The sequence below is a fragment of the Condylura cristata genome, unplaced genomic scaffold (genome assembly GCF_000260355.1).
Source record: "Condylura cristata isolate star-nosed mole 26May11 unplaced genomic scaffold, ConCri1.0 scaffold00023, whole genome shotgun sequence".
NCBI lineage: Eukaryota > Metazoa > Chordata > Mammalia > Eulipotyphla > Talpidae > Condylura > Condylura cristata.
The window spans coordinates 4640127-4663733 of NW_004567124.1; the positions used below are offsets into that span (position 1 = coordinate 4640127).

The 23607-nt window shown below is 41.7% G+C and overlaps 1 protein-coding gene across 1 annotated transcript in view; it reads right to left on the reverse strand.

Moving 5' to 3' along the window:
* The window catches only part of PIAS1 (protein inhibitor of activated STAT, 1), a 108143-nt gene extending 103370 nt beyond the window's left edge, over positions 1–4773 (reverse strand). Inside the window, exon 1 of the mRNA XM_004687640.2 lies at positions 4664–4773. Coding sequence (XP_004687697.1) covers positions 4664–4687 — 24 coding nt within the window. The 5' untranslated portion in view covers positions 4688–4773. The remainder of the gene's footprint in view (positions 1–4663) is intronic.
* Between the last annotated feature and the right edge of the window lie 18834 nt (positions 4774–23607).

Genomic DNA, 23607 nt, shown 5'->3' on the forward strand with positions numbered 1-23607 from the left:
TAAATGGGTATGAAGACCAGGTTTCTGAGCAGTGGGATTACAAATGTTTATTTTTGTTTCTTTTCAATATTATCTGAAATTTTCCCAAGCAAGAGGATATCCTTAAGGAGTCATATCACACCAACTAACAAACTCCAGAACCTTCCTTACAAAAAGCACACGGAACATCCAAAAATACCCTGGCATAGTGTAAAGAGAAAGTATTAGCAACAACATAATTAGAATTCTTTGTGAGGCACCCTAGAGGGCTCCAGAACTGATAGGGTACCTTTAAGGCAGCCTATTGTACAGGGTTTTGAAGTCAGAACACCTAGGTTTAAATCCCTGCCAGTTTCATCATGACTTTGGGCTAGTCACTGACCGTTTCCTGGCTAACTTTACCTATAAAAGGTAGATAGATATTTACCTGCCTTTCCTACCTTAAAGAATTGTTAGGGAGATAAAATGAGACAATGTGATACTAACTACAAAGCACTCTGTATTATTCAAATATAAAAAGCAATCAAACAAAACCAAAGTGCCAGAGCAGAACACTTCAGAAAGCACTACAATCAATTCTATTAAGTGATGAATGAACCAGAAGTTTTATTTTTTAAGGTTACATCTCATCATAAATACCCAGTTTTTCAAAAACTTAGCTACTTCTTCCCAGCTCACAGTACAGTCATGAGCCATTTTATTTTCTAATCCCTAGTTATCAGCAAGAAAGGGTAAAAATTACACTGAACTCGGCCATCCCTGGTGGCACAGCAGGTTAAAGCACTGCACTAAGAAGCTAAAGCCACTTTCGCATGAGTTCGATCCCCGCCTGCCCCAGAGGTGACCACATGGCACAGCAGACCTCTCCTGACCTGCCCGCTGCTCCCCTCAGCAGTGTACTTCGTTGCTCTGCCTGTTCTGCTCCCCACTAGGTCTCTGGTGAACCCTCACACCCTCTGCATCTCTGGCCTGTACCCCAGTTCTGTATGAATAAATAAATAAATAATCTTAAAAAAAAATTACACTGAACTCAAAAGCCTCAGCAAGAACCCTGGAGCAGGAGCTTGTTGATGGAGTTCACCATGAGAAACCCAAGGTTAATCAACCGTGGACTCACCACTATGCACTACTGCAATCAACGGGGATTACAAGAGACCCTTTGAAGAAAGATAAAGACAGTACAATCACCCATGAGAAAATGGTCGAGAAAAAGCAGTATTTCAAAGTGATTAAAAACTGAAGGGTTTTTAAAAATGTTTTAAAATACTGTTCATAAAAGCAGTGACTTAAAACAAAAGCCAACTAAATGTGGCATTTGACAAAAACAAGTTACAGAGCTTCAAATCAAATCCATGAATAAACTGTCAGACTTAACTTGCTTCTATCTGAAATAAAAGCAGACAAATTAAACTGCAAATATCAAAATTAAGTGTCTAATTCTTGAAAATAAAGAGGAAGAATGACACAGAATTTACTGACACTCTTAAAGTCATTTTTAAAAGAATGTTTTTACAAGTATTGTAACATCTCTCTTCCCACTTAATTTCATTTATTTACTCTACTAAAATGGTGATGAACTTCTTCCCTTCGCTGTTCCTTCTGAGTTAAAATGGCAATATACTTGATTTGTGTTTTAATACCAAAAAATATGTAATTTATTTTCAAAAGTACTTTAAGAGGAACTACATTAACTTGTCAGTTAATAACTAAATACTACGATCACCTGGCCATCACACCTTCCAGCTTTTAAGTTCCTAAAGACAATAATGACATTCTTTCAAATGTCATTTATGGGCAGTCTTCTAAAGAAAAATTAAATCTTTCACAAACAGATATGCACAGGGAACTCACTTTGATATACAGACTCAGAATCTGATTTTTATTGTCAATATTTTTAAGTGTTGCAGATTGCACTATTCTGATGGGATACAGATCTATCCATTTTTTCCAACTGATCTTTGCAGATTTGTTATAGAAGTAAAAGGCCTCACTAAAATGGGCCATGAGGAAAACAATTATGACTCCAATTCACAGGCAATATGAAATGTGGGTTGTAAATTAAGATTAACAACAGTCACTGAATTAACTTAAAGTTGGAAATCCACTGGGGAGTACTGTATTTTCACCTAAAACTCCCTAAACCTGGGGTTTTCTTAATTTTTACTGACTTTTCCTACTTTACTAGAACAAATGCTATTTACCTAGAGAAACAAACTCTAAAAATATATAATTTCCAAAAGCTTACTGCACAGAAAATTATATATAAACATTCTCAAATAACTATGAGGTGTGTTCCTGAGATCTTCCCCTCTCCAAAAGAAAAGGAACAGTAATTCTAACCACACCAAGTATTAACAAAAATTTAACACAGCTACCACCAGCTAAGCAATTTATCACAGTTCCTCAAAGTACTGGGTACACACAATGACAGATCAGTATGTCAAAATAGTTATTATATTTGAAAAAATTGTACAAGAACATTAAGTAGAAAACAACTTCTCTGGGAAAAACTCAAGTATTTTAGAGGGGAGAGGAGGATCAATTTTAGAAAAGTAATGTTTCCCCCAAGCCCAAGTGTTTAGCATTTACCTGTTACAGGCTCATTTTTTGTTAAGAGAAACTTTACCTAACAAGATTCACACCAGGGATCTGATCTATCCCCAAAGGCACTTTCTTAAAATGAGAAAGAACAAAGGAGGAAATCTCTCAGCATGTGCTTTCCATACCAGTTTCTTTGGACAGCATCAGGAGTGACAATATACCCAGCACAAGCTTTTCAGCTTTACTCTGGTCCACGTATAACAAAACTGAACAGCTATCATTCAAAGGGATTCCTCACCAATATTAGAAGGCAAGGATCACAGCAACATAGTGACTACACTTTAAGAGTAAAACTACAGAAAACATGTATGTTCAAACTAGGTGCTTTTTTATTTCAAGTTAATTATCTCCAAATATTCAAATTCCTGAGGCTTTTCATGTCAGTCAATCATAGTTTGAAATCGGGAAAGACGAAAGCAATCATTCTAAATAAATCTGACTCTCCCGTAAATAAATTTGTAATTAGAAGTAAATTCAAAAAAAATGACAAATTGTATAGGCTTTAATAAACAAATTTTGGGGTGTTAACATGCAACAATACTGGGGGGGAAAAATCTTTCAGCGAAGCTTTCCCAGAAAAACTCAACAGAAACAAATCTCTAGTTTGGTTATTGTAGAAGTTGTCGTTTCATTATAACGGAGAGATTTTTCTTTAAATAATGTCTATAAAAGAGTATTCTCCCCCAAAGATCTACAACTGTATATCCCAATCTCCACTCTGACAGAGATGTCAATTCTCCGGGTCAGGATATAACCAGTTCACACACAGGAAGCCACAGAAAAGGGAATATCACGTTCAGAGCCTCCAAATAATACGCGTTAGTTAAAAACTGCTTGCTACTAAATCAAAATTATTCAAGCGGAGCCCCATTTGTCACAATCCAATCAGAAGGGTTCCACCCCCCCTCCCCCAACTGCTTGTGTAGTGGTATATCTGCTTCGGTAAAGAAGCCATCATCAGGTAAAGAAGACTGGGGTGGAGAAAAAGCGGGGGACAGGGGGCACACTTTTATCCAATTTCGCGAGGCGTGAGTAATTGGTACAGTTGAGAGAAACGCAGGAACGTTCTATTTATTGGGGGTTGAAATGGGATGAGGGGAGAATTTCGTTCAAATCAACATGGCCAGCAAGATGTCCCTACAAACAAAAGGCAACCGGGGGATATAAACACGAACCATTCACCTCCATCAGCTATAGCATCGCCATCATGGTGTGTACAGAGACCCCCAAAGGCTCCTCTCACCCTCCACACTACCCAAAGGAAGAGAAGGAAAAGGGAGAAGCAGCTGCTTTCCAATGCCCACCACTGCTTCCAAATACACACCCTTCGAGGGGGCTTCTCCCAACCCGTTGCCCGGAATCAGGGAGAAAGAGTAACGTCCCGCCCAGACAGCCTCCCCCGCTACCTCTCAGTTGAACCCTAACGCCGACCAGGGGCTCACTAAACTTTACCGGAGCTTCTCCCCCACGTCCCCAACCCATCGCCCCAGGATCGCGCTGCCACAAGCGGGGCACCCCGGGCGCCTCCTGACAGGAGGGCAGCGGGCAGAACCGAGTCCGGGGCGGGGGCAGCAAGGAGCCACAGAGGGGCGGGGCGGCCGGAGCCAAGTTCCCGGGGGTCTGAGGAGAGCGCCTGACAGGAGCCCGGGACTGCAAAGGAGGAAGAGGAAGCAGCGGCGGGGAGCTTTCCCAATCCCCCCTATACGAACACCCTGCCCCTGCCCCCGCTCCTCATGGGGGGCGGGGGGAGGCTACTGGAAGGTGAGGAAGCCGAGTCCCTGAAGCAGCCGCGGGCCCCCGCTCCCGACTCCCGATCTCTTCCCCCGCCGCCCCCGCCAGAGGCGCCCACAACAATAACACGCCGGGGACGACCCGTCAGCGCCCCCGAGGCACCCGGGGCCCGCGGCCCGCCGCTGCCGGGCCCCCTCAGTTGGGGCCCGGCGCGCCGCTCCTCCCTACAACTCCAGACCCGGGTGGAGTCAAGCCCGAGCGGCCCCCCAGGGTCGGACCCATCCCCCCCCTAGGCACCAGCGGCGCCGTCTCCGCGGCCGAATATTAGAAGTGAATTCGAGCTGCGCTTTACCTTTAGTTCCGCACTGTCCGCCATCTTGCGTCTGTCAGCGCAAGCGCAGTGAACCTCGCCGGGGGCCGCCGCTAGACCCGCCCCTCTAACCAGTCTGGCCCCGCCCTGACCCGTCCTCTCTCGCCCCTCCACCTCCCGGGCCCGCCCCCGGCCTCCGCCCCGCTCCCGGCGCTCGCAGCCCCGCCCCGGGCACGTACAGCTGCGAGACGGGCACGTACCATTTAAATAATGGCGCCAAGCGGGAAGATTTGACAGTTACTCCCCCCTCGGTCTCCCCGCCCCCCAACCTCCTCTGGCTAGCTCCTCCAGGCCAGGGCCGGAGCGGGAGGGCCGCTGGCCTGAGCCCCTCCCCTCCATGTTCCGCGGAACCCTTCAGCAAAGCTTCCATGCCTGCAGTGACTGGAAACTATAATGCCCCCTCCCCCCATCAACAAGTCCTCCTCAGCACCTGCTACCTGTGAGGCTGTGGGCTAAAAGTAATAATCCATTACATTTAAGGATCACTTGCTTACGCGTTTCCAAGTCCTCCTCATTGACAAGTCGGTTAGGTAGTCGGGGAAGATAAGATGATAATTCCCTTGGTATATATTCAGACTGGAGAGTTCAGAGAGGAAAAGTGACTTGTACGAACAAGTACTTAACGGATGGCCTAAAACATAATTCTGGAGAAGTTCATTCATTAACTTCTTTGTTTCAACAAGTAATTTTTTTAGATGTGCTGGCCCTATTTCTAACACACATCAGAAAATTAGATACAACAAAGCCCCTGCCCTCCTGTAGTTCTCTCATGGGAGAACAGAGAAGTGAACTAATACATATAATTATAAATGGTGATAAAAACCAGAAAAGAATTAACAGACTCAGTAAGAAGAAAGGGTATTGGGAGCTGTACTTAATCCTGGGAGGACTTCCTTACTAAACTGACTTTTCAGTAGACTGAAAGGATTATTTCACACATTTTCGTCTCCACTAAAAGACTAATAACTCACCCCCCACATTTTGCCACTCCATTGTTCCTCATAATGCATGACAGAACATTAAAAGATAAAAGACACAGGCCCTCCCTGGTGGCGCAGCGGGTTAAAGCACTGCACTGAGAAGCTAAAGCCACATCCACGAGTTCGATTCCCGCCTGCCCCAGAGGTGACCACATGGCGTGGCAGACCTCTCCTGACCCGCCCACTGCTCCCCTCAGCAGTGTACTTCGTTGATCTGCCTGTTCTGCTCCCCACTCTGTCTCTGGTGAAGCCTCTCGCCACCCCTGAGCCTCTAGCCTGTACCCCAATTCTGTATGTACAAATAAATAAATCTTTAAAAAAAAAAAAGATAAAAGACACAACCCCCTCCCCTATTCTTTCGCCATCAAAACTACAGCATACTGACATTTGGGTTACTGAGAGTGAGGTGTCCCCATGCTTATGAAGACCAATCCCTCTACCAATGACCTGGATTCCTTTCCCTCCCACATTCCTGAGGATTCCACTCCTACAATTACCTCACCTGCCAGCATTATTACTTTTTTCTATTGGATAACACCTATCTGCATTTAAACATACTGAAATTCATCCCCATCTAAAATAAAACTTTGCCTCCAAAATCACTTCCATAACTGCCCTATTTCTCTACTCTTAGTTGCTCTGATTCTCAGGTTTTTCAAGATATTAATAGTGCTTGTTCCCACATCCTCACTTTATATTTACTCCAACCCAGCTTCACTTCCCTCTTCAGATCACTTGTCAAGATTACTTTTGAACTCCACGTTTCCAAAGCCAATTCTCTGTTCTGATCTACACCATAATTGTAAACAGTTAACATACTCTTTTTTTGAAATATTTTTGCCCTGAAAATCCCCAACATATCACTATACAGATTTCATTGTTCTCTCACTGGGCCTTGTTTTCAAAATCCTCAGCTGATTTCTCCTTTTGGCTCAATTTTTAAATGAGCTCAAGCTCTAGACCTCACCCTCTTCTCTATTATGGTATCGCAAATATAGTTAATAGGTGTCTGTCAAAGATAGGCTCTCAGAGAAAATTTTATTATTATAGTTGTCACACTAACACTCTCATTCAAATGAGCAAGCCAACCCGGTGTTCCCAAGTACCTTTGACTGAAGCCAGTATACGCTACATGTCTAGTCAAGGTTTCCGTAGAAGTGGAAGTCTCCTGGCCATAGAAGTCTCTAGGCTTGAGGGCTGGGAGTCCAATTGGTCATGCAGGATACCAAGCTGATTTGCTGTTTGAAGAGCCAGGGGAGTTCAGGCCATAGAGCAATTTGATATCCAAAGGGAAAAGTGAGCTAGACTCTGGAAGAGTACCCTCCACTAAGTCCTTCACTTGAACCAGCCTCTCGAACTGCTCTGAGTTTGGTTCACAAATCCACTCTTTTTATACATCCTTTTCAGGCTTGGATTTGGGCACCTCTGCTTTATCAGTTCCAAATTCTTGTACACTCCACACACTCTGCTCGCATCTTAATATTCTAATTTCACTTTGATCTGCTTAATTATTTTCAGGTTCCATGCATTTGTTATGAGTGGTGACTCAAATATCTCTCCAATCCAAACCTCTCATGAAAACCCAGATTCACAAATCCAACTACTGACTTATTGTCCTACTTTCTCACTTATAGTCATATCAAACTCATCTTGCCAAAAACAACCCAACTAGTTCAGGCCATAGAGCACAGGACTCTTAATCTCAGGGTCATGGAGCTCCATGTTAAGTACCAAACCACTATGAGGATGATCAGATCTGTGACTCCTTACCCTTGTGCTTAAAAATACAAGACAAGACCCAAAAGTAGATTTACATGGGGAATGAGTAGAGAAAGAGCTAAGAAAGAGAAGAAAAGTTACTAGCCAACACATACTGAAAGACATCTGTTTTACCAACTGAGCAGAGATGAGATACTAGCAGAAGCCAAAATAAAAGCATGACCCACCTGTGTTCAGTCTTAAGGTCCATCTAGTGACTCTGCTCCACCCCTAATTCTTAGTAGCCCCTACTTAGGGAATTAGGAGGTTCATCTAGTTCAGAAAGCTCCACCTTTTACCATCAGATGGCTGTAAATGTCTCCCACTGGATCAAAGTTTGCTTCTCACTGTTTCACTTAAGTTTTACTCCAGTTCTTGCTTCTCTCTCCATATTCTCAATGGATCACACCATCATTCAACCAATTGTTCAATCTGTAAAGTTCCCTTGGTTCCTCTCTTTCATGCACCTTTTATATCCAATCAGTTCATTTGACTCTGCCTATTAAACATACCCAAGCCTGCCCATTTCACAGGATCTCTACTATTAACAATCTAATTCAAACTGCAATAATTTCACAAGGGGACTGTTAGAAAGGCTACTCAACTGATAGGATCAAATTGTGACTTTTATGACCCTATGTGCTTTTATTCTCTAGGGAATAAAAATACATATTTGGTGTTTTTCCCTGATTCCTACACATACATACAAAACCCTTGGATATTCTTGAGGGAATGTCTTCTGTTAATCACTATGAACCCCTCTCCATCACATCTAAATCAATACTAATGAGGTGACTCAGGGTAGAGTTCCTAGATAGCTTCCGGAAGACCAAGCAAGTGATTAGAGGCAGGTGAGTGCGCTCTAGAAGTACTGAGAGAGAAGGGAGGGCTTAGAAGCTCTGTATTTCCACTCGCCTATACATTGTTACAACATCTCTTCCGTTTGGCTGTTCCAGAATTGTTTCCTCCACATTTTTTAGGGGTTTTCCTCAGTTCTGAGTGTTGTTTCAGTGAATTCAGACTTCAGAGGGGGATAGAATTATCAAACTTCAAATCTTAGCAGGTCAATCAGAAATACAAGCAGTCCATAAGGCTGGCAACTGGTTATCTGAAATAAGGGCAGTCTTGTGGAGTTAAAACCTTAGCCTGTAAAGTATAAGCTTATTACTAAGGAGATAGTGTCAAAATTGAACATTTGAATGTCTACTTGGTGATAGAGAAGTGGTATGGAAGACATCAGGTTTTGGATGTTAGAGTCTCAGAGGCTCCTGGAAGAGTAGGCAGCTCAAAACTCCCATACTTCCACAGAAGATATTGATAAAAACTCAGAAATTGTCAAATCTACTTTTTCAGAATTCTGAGAAACAGTCAAAGGTTTATAGTAACCAAACAGATGCTGAATCAAAAATAAAAAGGCAACTTAATAATGACAAAAAACTTTACAACACTTTTCACTTGCCCTGAACTACCTCTTTCATGACTAAAAAGCAAATTTGAAGACAGCAGCTCACCTTCCCAGGAAGCAACACTGGCCCCTGGCAGTCATTGTGCTTGTCTTTTCTGATCTGCCTGTGAAATGGCTGAAGGCTCTCATCTCTATTTCACCTAACTGGAACCCCCAAACAGAAAAGCAGTAGATAGACATTGCTTGAAAACATTAGGTGAACAAACAACCTGCAACTGCATGGGTTCATAGATCATAGTTGGTGTATACAACAGACTAACCTAAATCATGAAAGTAAGAAATTCACTGGGAAATTTGTGTTTTCATATTCAAAAGTATCCATGGTGAACACAAGGGGATTTAGAAAGCCACATATATGCCTTGGGCAAGGTAGTTGCTCTGGAAAGAACTGAGAAGATCCAAAGGTTCCCTCACTGAATTATCTATATAATCAATGCAACCAGAAGTAACGGCTAAGGAAGAACTTCAAATGCCTGGCTAAGTGTTAAAGGATTACCCTCACAGAGATCCAAACTATAAGTTTGGAAAAGGTGTTTTCTTACGTTCAGAGCACATAAAGAAATCTGAGTAAAAACACAGAACACAAGGTAAGATTCCAACAATTAATAATAGCAAACCCTGGGGAAGGTGAGAGTTTGATTTCAGATAATATTCATGATAGTACTCACCTGTCCAGTTTTCAACAATAAAAAATGATAAAACAGGGCCCTCCCTGGTGGCGCAGCGGGTTGAAGCACTGCACTGAGAAGCTAAAGCCACTTCCACATGAGTTCCATTCCCGCCTGCCCCGGAGGAGATCCACATGGCGTGGCAGACCCGCCCGCTGCTCCCCTCAGCAGTGTACTTCGTTGATCTGCCTGTTCTGCTCCCCACTCTGTCTCTGGTGAAGCCTCTCGCCACCCCTGAGCCTCTGGCCTGTACCCCAGTTCTGTATGCACAAAATAAATAAATCTTTTTAAAAAATGATAAAACATACAAAGAAATATGAAAATATGGCCTATTCAATTAAAAAAATTAATTGATAGAAACAAGCCCTGAGAAAGTTCAGGCATAAAACTGACTAGATAAAGACATCAAAGTCAATGTCTTCAATATTCTCAAGGAGCTAAAGAAAACCATGAAAATGTTATGTGACCAAAATAAGAACATCAATAAAGAGACTGGAATTCTTACAACAAATAAAAACTCTGGTGCTGCAAAGTACAATAGCTAAACCGAAAAACTCATTAGAAGGTTCAAGAACAAATATGAACAGGTAGAAGATAGAATCAATGAGCCAGGTTGCTGATCCACATGGTGCAGCAGACTTCTCCTGTCTTGCCCGCTGCTTCCTCATCAGTGTATTTCAGTATAAAAACCTGTTCTGCTCCCCACTCTGTCTCTAGTCAATCCTCACCCCCTACACCTCTGGACTGCATAAGTCAATAAAGTAAGTCTTTAAAAAAAAAAGATAGAATCAATGAAATTGAAGATAGGACAAATGAAATTATCCAATACAAGGTGCAGAAAGAAAAAGATAAGTATGAATAGATCCTAAGGCACTGGTGCAAAACTATCAAATGAACCAACATACACATTATTGGAGCTCCAAAGGAAAAGAGAATATTTGAATACTGTCCATAGACTTTTCAAGTTTGATGAAATGCCACGCCCCCAAGGCAGGGATACGAGTCTGCGCCGGGGGACATCGAGGTTGAAGAATCAGCACACGTAGATGGTTGTAGCAAAACATTCTCTCTCTCTTATCCTTTCCAGCCTCCCTTTTATACCCTTAATCCCAGGATGTTGGCCTGGTGGCAGGAGGAAATCTCCCTCACATGTGCCACTGTGATCAGGGTGGATATTAATCAGTTAAGCCACTCACACAATTGGCAAGATGTCTTCTTCCTATTATGATCTTGTGCTTAAGCTCCGGGGGTGGTTGGGGAGGCTCATCCCGGCTGGGACCCAACAATGAAATATATGAATCTATATACCGAAGGAGTTCAACAAATTCCAAATGGATAAACTCAAATTGATTCATGAGATATGTTGAAGTCACATTGTCAAAAGTCAAAGACAAAAAAAAAAACACAGCAAAATAAAAAAAAATTGGAACATATGAGTATCCTCAGTCAGACTAGCAGCTGATTCTCATCAAAAGCAATAGAGGTCAAAGAACAATAGACTGACATTTAGAGAGCTAAAAGGAAATTGCTAAATAAAAATTCTTTTTTTAAGTGTATTTATTTATGCATAAAAGAGCTGGGGGATTGGCCAGAAGTGTGAGGGGTGAGAGGATTCACCAGAGACAGAGTGGGGAACAGAACAAGCAGATCTACTGAAATACACTGATGAGGAGAGCAGCAGGCAGGTCAGGAGAGGTCTGCCACGCCATGTGGGTCAACTTCCTGGCTGGGGATTGAACTCATGCTGCAGTGGCTATGGACAGCTTCACAATGCTGTGCTTTAATCCCGTTGCACCACCATGGAGGGCCTTCTAAATAAAAATTCCATATCCAGTAAAACCATTCTTAAAGAATGAACAATACAGACATGCATGGCTTAATGACCACATTACAATACTGGTTCAAATAGGTTATGCCACTAAGCTTAGAGTTGCATTAGGCTATGCCATCTAGGTATATGTGATCACATTGTATGACATCAATACATTGTATCCTTGTCATTAAGCAATTCATGACTATATAGGACTTTCAAAATACATAAAAGTCACTAATAAACATGTCCTAAAGTAAATGTGAAAGAATCCTTGAGGCATAAATGAAAACATACCAGGTAGTGTCTTGAAGCCATCTGAAGAAATAAAGAACACTGATAAATGTAATTACATAAGTAAATACAAATGTCAGTACTATTGTACTTTAGGTTTGTAACTCTTCTTTTTTTTCCAATCTGATTTAAAAGATAAACGCACAAAATAATAACTATATATCTTCGTTAATAGATACAAAATGTTTAGGGATGTGAAAATAATATAAAGGGGAAGGAACAGAAAAGTATAAAAAGTAGTGTTTGTTTATTATTGAAGTTGAATTTGGAGTTATTCAAATTAGGTTGGAAAATGACTAAAATATATACAGAAAAAAAGTCAAAATAAAACTACCAAAAATAATCAGAAATACATAAAGGCAGTAAAGGAGTCATTGAGGAATGAAAAGTATATTAATCAGACAAAAATATAAACTTAAATGGCAGAAGAAAGTCCTTTCCTATCAGTCCTTGCTTTAAATGTAAATGGATTAAATCCTCCAATTAAAAGACAGATGTTGGCAGAATAGATTTTTAAAAAGATGCAATCTATTTGTATGCTGAGGGACTCACTGGATACAAAATACAAAAAGATTGAAAATAAAAGAATGGGGGGAGCCTCCCTGATGGCACAAGGAGTTAAAGCTATCAGCAGCCACTGCAGCAGGAATTTGATCCCTGGCCAGGGAGGTGACCCACATGACCCAGCTGACCTCCCCTTTCTCACCCACTGTTCCCCTCAGCAGTTTATTTTAGTAGAGCTGCCTATCTCTGCTGAATCGTCTCTGGCCTGTACCCCAGTTCTTACATGCACAGCTAAATAAATCTTAAAAAAAAAAAAAGAAAAGAAAAGAATGTGGAAAATTATTCTTGCAAATAGTAACCAAAAGAGAACTGGAGTGGCTACATTAGTCTTAGACAAACTAGATGGTCAATTTTAAAAGTATATAACAACAAAAACCAAAACGATAAAAGGATATAACAGAGGAAAACATTATCTATTGATAAAAGGTTTTTTTTTTAAATCCAAATAATAAGGAAATAGAAGATCTGAATAGATTTAATAACAAAGGAGGAGAGTAAATATGTGATTTATAAATTCTTTCAACAGAGTCTAGAATCAGATGACTTCACTGGTGACTTCTACCAAATCTTTAAAGAATATTGAACAGCAATCCTTCTCAAAGGCTTCCAAAAACTGAAAAGAGGACATTACTCATTCTATGAGACCAGCAGTAGCCTAATACTGAAACTAGACAAAGACACTACAAGAAAAGAGAACTACAGACTAATATGCCTTATAAACCACTTGGCTATACTTATTCCTAAGAATTTTATTCTTTTTGATATATAGAGGACGAAAATAACTGTTAATTAAAAGAAATTATTTTCTTAATTTCCTTTTCAAATTGTTCACTGCTAGTTTATAGAAATACTATAGGGTTTTTTGTATTTTGATTTTGTGTTTCAAATCTTTGCTGAAGTTATTCAATGGAACAAATAGACTAGACACCTGAATTGTCACTTACTTAAAAGTATATTCCAAATGGTCAATCAGTAGATAAAAAGATGCTCAACATCACAGGGAAAAACACTCAGAAAGCCATTTGTAGCACATTTGGAAGGATGAAAGGAACAAACCTGGTTCAGTTTATGTGACTTTCTCTGAAATGCCTCCACATCTACAGATAATAACTGATAGAATTTATTTCACCTATAGTTAACATTTGTCCTATTTTGGCCCACACCTATGTCACCTTCATTATAATAGACCTCACAGAGGGAATTCTCCATTGTGGCAGTCTTGGTGAGAGGTGAGTGAGTGAAGGCCAGAAGCAGAACAGCAACTTCATAATTCAGCTTGGGCAAAGGTATGTGAACCAAGACCAGTAATGCAAAAGGACACTGCTGCCCCCTTGATTCTCTGTTGAGACACTGAGGAGCCCGAAGACTGAGGCCCCAAACACGGTTTTTTTGCAGTGCTTTCTGTATGATTTTCTTAGTGGCTACTGCCACTCAGTCTCTGCATGGATCCTACTTTTAGTTCCTCCTCCAGGTTCCCTTTGATCTTAAAAGCTCCCAATGATCTAATAAATTCCCCTTTTAAAAAACACTCAAGCGGATTTCCTTGCTTGTAATCAAGAATCCTGATAGTTATATCTATATTTCAAAAAATGTTCTCTTGTTCATTTTCATTCCTTGCACATTGTTATAATTTGATTCATTTGTCTGTTTGGTCCACCTAACAATAAACTCCAGGAAGTCAGGGGCATATCGTTCTTGTTTTTCACTGTATCCCCTCCACTTAGATGGGCTTGAGTAATATAAGGAACTCAGTGAATGTAATTAAACTCATGAATAAATGAATTAATGCATTCTTGGTTCACTACCCTGCTGTCTTCTTGTTTCTTCACAATTAATTTTCAACAATCATCTTCAGCAATGAATGTTTAACTGGACATATTTTTTTGTCAGGGCATTTTAAATCAATGATTTCAGAAGTCCACATTTAGTGAGTATAGCTTCAGGACAGGCCTGAGATCTAATTTCAGGATGAAAGATTAGAAAGTTCCTCACATTGTTACTTCACAAATAGGCCCAGATATTTATATTAACTTTCCAGTTGCCAAAAAATAAGTTCAATTTTTTTAATTACGCTGTTTCTTATTCTGAGTAATAACGAAGAAGAAAACTTTTATTTTGAATAAAACAAACATTTTCAGTGTTTCTGATTTGAATCTTGCAAAATAAATTATTAAACTGAGCTTTTCATGTTTTTAATAGAATTGTAGAATGAAACATCAGGTAAGAGAGGCGGACAGAATAAAGAAATACTCCCATTATACATATTTTGAGCAAGTGTGACTTAGTGGAAGAAATCTCAAGGGTTAAGTAAATTTATGTAGTTTTGAGGCAAAGTTAAATTTTATTTGAAGGCAGTTCCTTTAGAACTATAAAAATAGTATATCAGGGTCTCCACGTGGCTCAGGGTTAAGTCTCAACACTGTCATCTTATCAAGCCAAAACTTTATGGCCTGAGTCCATCCCCAGCCAGGGAAATGACCCACATATGGTACAGCAGACCTCTCCTGTCTCGCCCTCTGCTCCCCTCAGCAGTGTATTCCAGAAGATCTGCCTGTTCTGCTCCCCATTCTGTCTCTGGTGAATCCTTTCCCCTCCCTCACCCCCACACCTCTGGCCTACATACCGGTTCTACACAAAATTAAATAACATTAAAAAATATATATAGAATAGCAGAAGCCCTACTTGGAGTTAACAAATGAAGCACAAGGATATGGCTAGTGAAAGGTTACTGTTTCCTATGTTCTGTCACATGCTAATAAGCCCTCAAAACAAAAATACCTATGGTAGTCGTTAATTTTGTTCACCAATAACCAGCAGTCCTCTCTTCTGTGAACCTGATAGATGGACACTTTCCACACTTTTTGGAGTTAGGCATATACATGTGATCTACGGTATCATGTTCCCCTCTCCTGCTGTGATGATGGTAGAAGTGTGTGTTGAAGAGGAGCTTCCAGCAGTCAAGTTTCATGAGTGACTACCATGAATAAATGCTCCTGCCAATTTACACCAGACACGTAGCAGAGGCAACAACAAATGTTTCTTGTTTAACGTGATTGAGTTTACTAAGGCTGCTATTACAGCAGAACCTTCCTTATCTTGTCAGATTCCTAATATAAAATACTGCCAGAACAAAACCTGAACCAATATCTTTGGCTTAGTGCTTAGGTGACCGTGACAAGGATGGTGAGCCACGTTACACAAGGGTGAAACACTGGTGAAGCAGTAGCCTGGATTCACCTGGAAGGTAGAATGAGCTCTAGAAGAAACATGTCAACAATGTTCCTTGGCTGTATTTAACAAGGCATTAGAGATGATAAGAGATAGAAGTGAATGATTGTCACTGTGTATAAAAGAGTGGGTGGAGAATTGATTGGTTTGCACGTAGGAATGAAAGGCAAAAAAGAGAAAAGAAGTTTAGAAAGTCAACTGCATTAAAATCAACACAAACCTAGCAACTTAAAACAACACAAGCTTTTTATCTCACAGTTCTGGAGGTCAGAAGTCTAAAGTGGGTTTCATTGGCTCCTTAAAATATAAGGTGTCAGCAAGGTTCCATTCCTTCTGGAGACTCTGGGGAGAGTCTATCTCTTTATCTTTTCTAATTCCTATTATATAGAAGCTGTCTGCATTTTTTGGTTCATGACCCCTTCCTGCACCCTCAAAGACCACAGCATAAAATCTTCAAAGCTATTTCTGACTCACCTGGCTCTCTCTGCCCCTTATGAGAACCCTTATGCTTACATTGGACCCATATAGGTAACCTCATATCAAGATCCTCAGCATAATCATATCTTCAAAGTCCTTTAGCCACCATGTTAGGGAACACAGTGACAGGGAGAGTGTACATATCATTAAGGGGATACTAGTGGCCCCCACTTTACCATCTACAATGTGATGAGCTGTGACCCTGGCACCAGCCTCAGAAAGAATGTTCAAATGCAAAATACTTAGAAGGGATGAATGCTTGACTCTAAAATAAAATCATTGTAAAATCTCCAGGGATTGGGAAAAGAACTATCTCTGTAATCACCATGATTGAACTTTGTTTAAATAAGAGTGTTTGAGGAATGCGTTCAAGACTATTTAAACTCAGACTATCTAAGCTCTAAATAATTCAAAACTAAGGGTAAACACTTTAACAAGTCCAAAGATTACCAAGTTAGGAGACTATATAGCTTTGCTGGCCTCCACCCCTGGTTCTGAGGATCAAGTCATTTTATGTGACATGTCTAGGGACAACAAAATGGGGTGGAGGAGATGGAGTCCATCTGCAGGTGAACAATAAGATCATACAGCCTAGATTTTCTGAAGGCACACTCATCAGCTATTCTGGTACTAGTGATAGTGTACCCTGAATTTTTGTTTTTGAAAACATGGCCATTGTTTTAGTCCGTTGGGGTCATCTATTCCAACACTGCTATTTCGCAAGGAACCTAAGGATGCACCAAACCTAAGCACTGTTCCTGCTACCTAGGAGTGAAATATTTGCCAACTGACTAAACCTGAGCCAATGGATTATTTAAAATTAGCAAACTGATGAGTTAGAAGTTTCATTATGTCTTCCCAGTTGGAGACCATTCAGCCCACTGTGTGAATCCAAAAGTCTACATGGGTTCTAGGCCAGTTCTGGCCACCCTAGGGAGACTGTTAGCAGCCACAGATCCTTCAAGCAGGTGGGTTTGGGATTAACTGAGCTTGTCCAACTTTGGGGGGGGGGGGCTCTCAGCTCCAGTCACACATTTCTCCAGTGCCTGTCACACTGGCAGCACATGGCGTTATTCTTATAGGCCTTTCTGAAAAACTGCCTTGTTCTGTGTCAAGCAATTCTCAACTCATCCTCCAACTGACTAGACAGAGGTCAGGTCCAAGTCACTAGTGGCCATCTTCATAGACCAGAAATGCCAGGTGCCAGGCACAACAATACTGACAAACTTCTCTACTCCAAAACCGGACCAGAACTCTCTAAGAGATAGGGAAAGAGAAGATGTAAGGGATGCTGTGATATGCTACCACGTCCACCTTTGGGACTAACCTGCTCATTCACCCTGCTGCTGGCATTGTTGGCTGCTGACAAGCCACAACTGAGCTTTCCCTAGAATTACCTTTTGCCAAGTTATACCCTTTCCCAGGAGCAGCCAGCATCAAAAGCCTAGTGAGGATACAAAGTCAGCCTGTCCCTTAATTTGGGACTGCACTGGTTTGTCATTCCAGCCTGAGAATCCCTTCTGGGGTTTCTGAGGCTGCTGTTTTGACTGCCTTGTGGTTCAATTTCTACCTTTTCACCCAGTTCTCACAAGCATGATCCTGAGAAGTTTCCTAGTAAGCTTCCTGCATACAGATCTCCATCTCAGAATCTTCTTCCTAAAACAGAGGTGGAAGCTGACAATGGAGTAGAAACCTAGAGGCCATCAGGGAAGACTGAGAACAAGCAAAGAGGAAGCAGACAAGGTAGCTTCGCAGAAGTCATTCAAATGCCAGGGGCAACAGTTAAAAATAGAAGAAAAGTAGGGAGCGGTCAAGTCACTTTCTCAATGCATCCTTAGAATCAATTAAAGTAACCTGTATTGTCTCTGTTCCAACCAGAAGGCTTGAGACCACACTCAGCTGGCCATCTGCTTCATGTCCTTACGGTCTTTCAACTTCTTGCCTGTATCCTCGGACCACATGACTGGGACACTCTGCCACATTTATCAGCCTCTCCCTTTGAGGAACTGGCCAGTGTTCCCTAAACCCCCAACTTTTGGCTGCTGTCTTGTTCTGCAGCAACTGATGACCCAGAACAAAGGTGCTTCCGCCTGTCTGACTCCGAGTACTGCATGTCCCTTGGACGCTGTCTTGGGCTGCTGCCAGCTCCCCTGGGGCCTAGTCTGATGGCAAGGCCATTTTTGAGCTCCATCCCCTCAAGCTCTGAACCGTCCCCCCACACCCCCGCCCCCGCATTAACCCATGATGCTGAGGGTGCACCAAGTACACTTGTGCTGTAATAATTTCCTTGTGACTTTTTGGCTCCAGGTTCATCTCTAAGCAAAAGCAGACATAGCTCCTTACAATTTTAGGATTTTTCCCTTGATTTCTTGCCCTCTTGGTCTGCATGTTTCATTCTTCAGCAAGAAATTTCCTTAAGTTTCAAAAATTCATTAGATCGGAGAATTCCAGTTGTGGAGAACAATTAACTAGTAGAATGCTGTGTTCACAATGAGTCTGAATATGAATTCAAATATTTTTTGTCATAAAAGTTGATGGGTATAAGGAGGGACACAAAATTTTAAACATGCACAAAAGAAATCATGTGATAAACCCTGGTGTACCTATTTATCTAAAATGCACATATTTACTTCTATTTGTATTCAGTTGACTTCTATTTGTATTCAGTTGGGTGAATGCAATCAATAGCTGATGAGTAGACTAATTTACCTGCAGGTCAGTGAAGGTCAAGTTAAAATGACAACTACTGATTACACCCTTTGATTGACCTGAGCCACAGTAATACTTCAGAAACATGTGCCATGATTCTCACTCTGAATTGGTTGGCAAAAATTGATTCCTTCTACAGAATTCTTGAATCTATTACCTGCTATCCCTACCCGATTTCTACAGTCCAGGGCGCTCAGCTGTCTCCTCTCTTACTATATTATGTTTTATATGCTGAGATTTTAATATGTCTCCCTCCCCGCCCCGGGGTTGTGCTTCTCTTTTCCTCCCTCCATCTAAATAGAGTCAGCTCTGAACTATGAAAACTTGAAAACAGCGTGAGGCAGAGCAAAAGAAAAAAAAAAAAAACAGGCAAAGACTTCCAGCTGCTTTTCCCCAAAACCCAAGGAGCTCAAAGGAAAATTGTATGGTTTGTAAAGAGAAGAAGGCTATTTGCTGGTATAGATCATGTTTAGGGGAAGAAATAGAATTCCTTGGTGTGGGAAGTGAAGAAAATAGAGGCCTGAGGGTCTCTGATTCCCAGGGAACCTGGTTCTGCTTCCTGGGAGGTGGCCAGTCCTCCAGCTGCTAACTGTATCTAGGCTGGATGACCATAGTTAGCCTCATGAAATGTGCCCAGCTCTCCAGTGTGGCACAAAGGAAACAGAGCCACTGGACCTAAGGGGACCATGTGGCCAAGGCCAGTGGTTGTCTCAGTACCACTTGTCTGATGGGGAACTCATTGCTGCCCAACCCCCCATCTTGGCATTGGGTGATATTGAAGCTGTGTGGCACCACCCCTACTGGTGAATCAGGGAAGAACTCAGGTCAAGTCCCAGCAGGATGGCCTCTGTGTCAGGAAAGTAACTTGCCCAAGTTCTTACAGCTGCTAGCATACAGCAAAGCTGGAATTTTAAGACCAGGTCCATGAACTGCAGAAATCCCATATCTTAATACTCCAGTGACTCCCTGAGAGATGCTGATACCCATTTGCCCCAGAGGTTACAGCAGATACCCTTTCAGGTGACCTCTCTTCCAAGGCAGTTGGACCAGACAGACCCAAAGGTTCCTGGGCTTCAGGCCCCTCATCAGTAAAAGGGAACTACAATGTCTGCCTCCCAGGGTTCCTGGTGAGCTTGAGATAAGATAATGGAGATGAAATAAACTGAACTCTACCGATATCAGGGGGTGGGACACTATCAGGAGAACAATAACAGCGAGCACAGCACTCTCACACACGATAGCCACGATAGCCACGTCAGAGGCCCTGCTGTATCTTCAAGGGCCGCTCTGTCCCTGGAGGCTGAATTCCCTGGTGTTTCTGCCTGTACACAGCCTGTTCTCCCTTCTTGGAACACCTTGCTCTGACTTTGTCTCCACATGTGCCCCTTGCAAATTCCTATAGATCTTTTCATCTCCAAGTAAAATGCCACCTTTTCTGGAGGACCTGCTTGGACCCTGCTCCATCGAAAAATTTGGGTACCACACCTCCCTGAGCAGTCCCAACATTGCTGAACTTTTAACACTGAAATTCCCCTGTTCTGCAGCCTATCAGCTCATTCCTTTGCCCCTTCAGGCCGCCCCAACTGAACCAACAAGATTCAGGAGACTGAGTGCTGTGTCTTGTTTATGTTGTATTTCCAAGATTTAGTACAGGGCCTCACACATAAGAGACACTCAAAATTTTAATATCTGTTAAACGAAAGAAGGTACAAATATATCCTCTAAATCATCAAAGGCAGATTCATTTTTGGCTCAAATAGGTTCAGTGCTTAGTATGCCTTATTCTAATTTGATTTCCTGAAAATTGGTAATCCAAATACAGTTTAAATATAACATAAATATAACTAGTCACCAACCACCCACAAGCAGGTCATAAATTCCTTCTTGAAGGACTTGATAATTGTTTAGCTTGCCGTGTTGTGACTAAGAATGTTCTCGAGAAGCATTTGCTGAGTAACTAGTAAACACAATACATCTTTCCATGAGCCAAGTGGGAATAGAATCAACAGTATAAATTCTTATTGTTCACCACAAGTCAAAGCTGAGGGGGTATTCTATGTTTTATAAATTATAGGAATTGGGAGTATGTCCTTTTCTCTTAAGAAAATATTGAGGTCTAGGGTATGTGAGGCCTGCTACCAGAATTGTGATAGTTGAGATCATCAAGTTTCTAGATTTTAGAAGCTCTGCCCTTCAATTGCTTATAGTCTAGTAGTGGAAGATAATAAATAATGCACCATGCCAACCTTACCCTTGGCTTCTGATCAAATCCACAAATCTGTGTTTTGCACTCAAGCTGGTCAATGAGAAGTTAATGAACTAAGAAGTCAGCCAAGCCCTAAACCAACAACTGCCCTAAACATTGACTCGACTGATCAGCCACAGCCATTTCATAATGAATGATGGGGGGGAGTGGTAAGGGGTAGAACTCAGTGTTACAGCAAGCAGTGCTAGATTAAAATGTCTCCCACACCACCCTGACAAGTGGTTGGCCCATTAACATTACAAATTGCCACATAGGCTAATGTATTTTGTTTGCTTGATACCCTCAGGAGCCATTCATCTCCTTGCCAGAGATGACACAGATATGTGATATCTCCGTTTTGTCTTGGGCAGGAGGAAGAACAATGAAGTCTCTTGTAAAGTTGTGGGTGACTGGTCTCAGGCACAGCTGTCATCTTTTAGAGCACCCAGGGGACTCTGGGCACAAATGATGCGTTTTGTCCTTAGGAATAAAAGCACCCAGACTTTTCTCTGTCTGGCTTTTACCACTCTCTCAGCCTTATTTTATAGAAGAAACTGATTCTGATGGACCCAGCGGTGGGCATCTGGAACAAGCTGAACTAATAAGTTCTTTTCATGATACTCTGAGATCAAGATTAAGATTCCTTCTTTGATGTGACTGATTTTTTTAAAAGATTTATTTATTTATTCATACAGAACTGGGGTACAAGCCAGAGGTGCAGGGGTGGTGAGAGGCTTCACCAGAGACAGAGTGGGGAGCAGAACAGGCAGATGGACGAAGGGCACTGCCGAGGGGAGCAGCGGGCAGGTCAGGAGAGGTCTGCCACGCCATGTGGGTCACCTCCGGGGCTGGAGATCCAACTTGCACTAAAGAGGCTGCAGCCAGCCTGCAGTGTTGCATCCTACCCTGTTGAGTCACCAGGGAGGGCCTGATGTGACTGATTTATTAACAGGACTCATAAAGGCAGAATCCAGTGGTTTCTACCCAACGGATTGTCCCACCAAGAAAACCAGTGTACTCTCTGAAGAGAATGAAAAATGAGAAAGTTCTGATGGCATTCCAGTGTTCATTCTGAGAACTGGATACCTATTGGGGTTCCATGAGACACCTCTATTCTCAGAAGTCCTCCCTTTTTGCTTAAGTTCACAGACACTGGTTTCTATTTCTGACTTGTAATTAACAATTACATTTATTTTACTGTCAGCGGTTCAACCACTCACTAAAAGATCCACTACTATCATAGAGGCCATATTGTGCCAAATAAAAATTGTGAAAGAAATTTGAAGAGAAGGGACATTTCTGACACTGCTGATTGTCAGGCGTGCAGAGGTAGTTTGCAGTTCTAGGATTTCCCCACATCATTGTGCTCTTTGATTTTGCCCAGAGGATACCACAGTACGAAGATGATATCAAGTAATACTGAAATGAGATAAGATAAATGATATGCTGGTAAATGTGCGATTGTTTGGTCCATTGGCTATGTGTGTGCGTGAGTAGGTAGACATGTGAGGCAGGGGAAGCTTATAGCATTTGCCAATTTCCAAGGTATAGCTACTCTATTCATGGCCAATTTGAAGCTGTCAACAGGAAGTCATCAATGCAGAGTTAAGAAAATAGGTAGAGTAGCACACTGAATTAATATTTCTATCGTACACATAAAATAGATATAAATTACCTCGAGAGCACAGATGATAGTAACGTGGTGTAAAATAATTAGGAAGTGATGAGTGGTGAATGAATATTTACTGCTTTTGTTTTTAATGTATCTTTAATGTATTCAAATTTAAGTAATTAATTTTAATAATGGCTGTGCTTAATAACTGGCAGAATTTCTGTAAATTTGACCATCTGCTTTGGCAAACTGGTATAAGCTGGCTGCAACACACCACAGATCAAGATGCATGTGTGGTGGTCAAATTCAAAGGCAGGTTTAAGGCCATGTTAATATTATAACTGATACAGAGTTATCTCATCTACACCCTTACCGATAGTGCTTGCCTCACACATTCTTCTGTTTTTCTTCCTAATTCAGGACCTTCTTATTCCCCACAGAAGCAGTTCTAAATCTTTACCCTTGCTTCTTTCAGAAGAAGTGATGCCTCACCCTTCCCAAGTGCCCCCCTCCTTCCAAGCCACCTCCTCTGGGACATCAGGCCATTAATTTTGTGTGCTGATTGCAGTCAGCACATCCTAAACCCAACTCATTATTTTCTGCCTGAACTTGCTTGTCCTCCCCTTTCTCCACCTATATTACACCCTAACCACAAAGAACTATTTGTTCCCTATCTCATTTAATATCAACCAGTCCGCTTTGTTTACCAAGTTGGAACTCTTAGAGCAATGTTTCTTGGTCTGCGTCTGTAGTCTCACTACATTAAAAATAAATCCCTGCACCTGGGTACCACAGTATCGATTCAGACTTAATTGCCCTGCAGTGTGACCTGGGCATCAGGGAAAGAAGGCTTCAAAGATTCCCAGGAGGCACTGAGATTCTGATGTACAGCCAAGTTGCAAACCACTGCTTTAGTGTCATCCTTACCGGCTCCCTCTTAGCATTTATTATTTTTAATTGGCTTCCAAAGACCAGTCAATTTTACCTCCAAGGTGTCTCCCAAATTCACTTTGAATCTTCTTTTTTGCTGTCCTTGATCCATCACCCCCTCACCTGGACTACCAGCTTCTGACTGTTCTCCCCATAGTCAATCTCTCCTCTAATGCATCCTTTTGC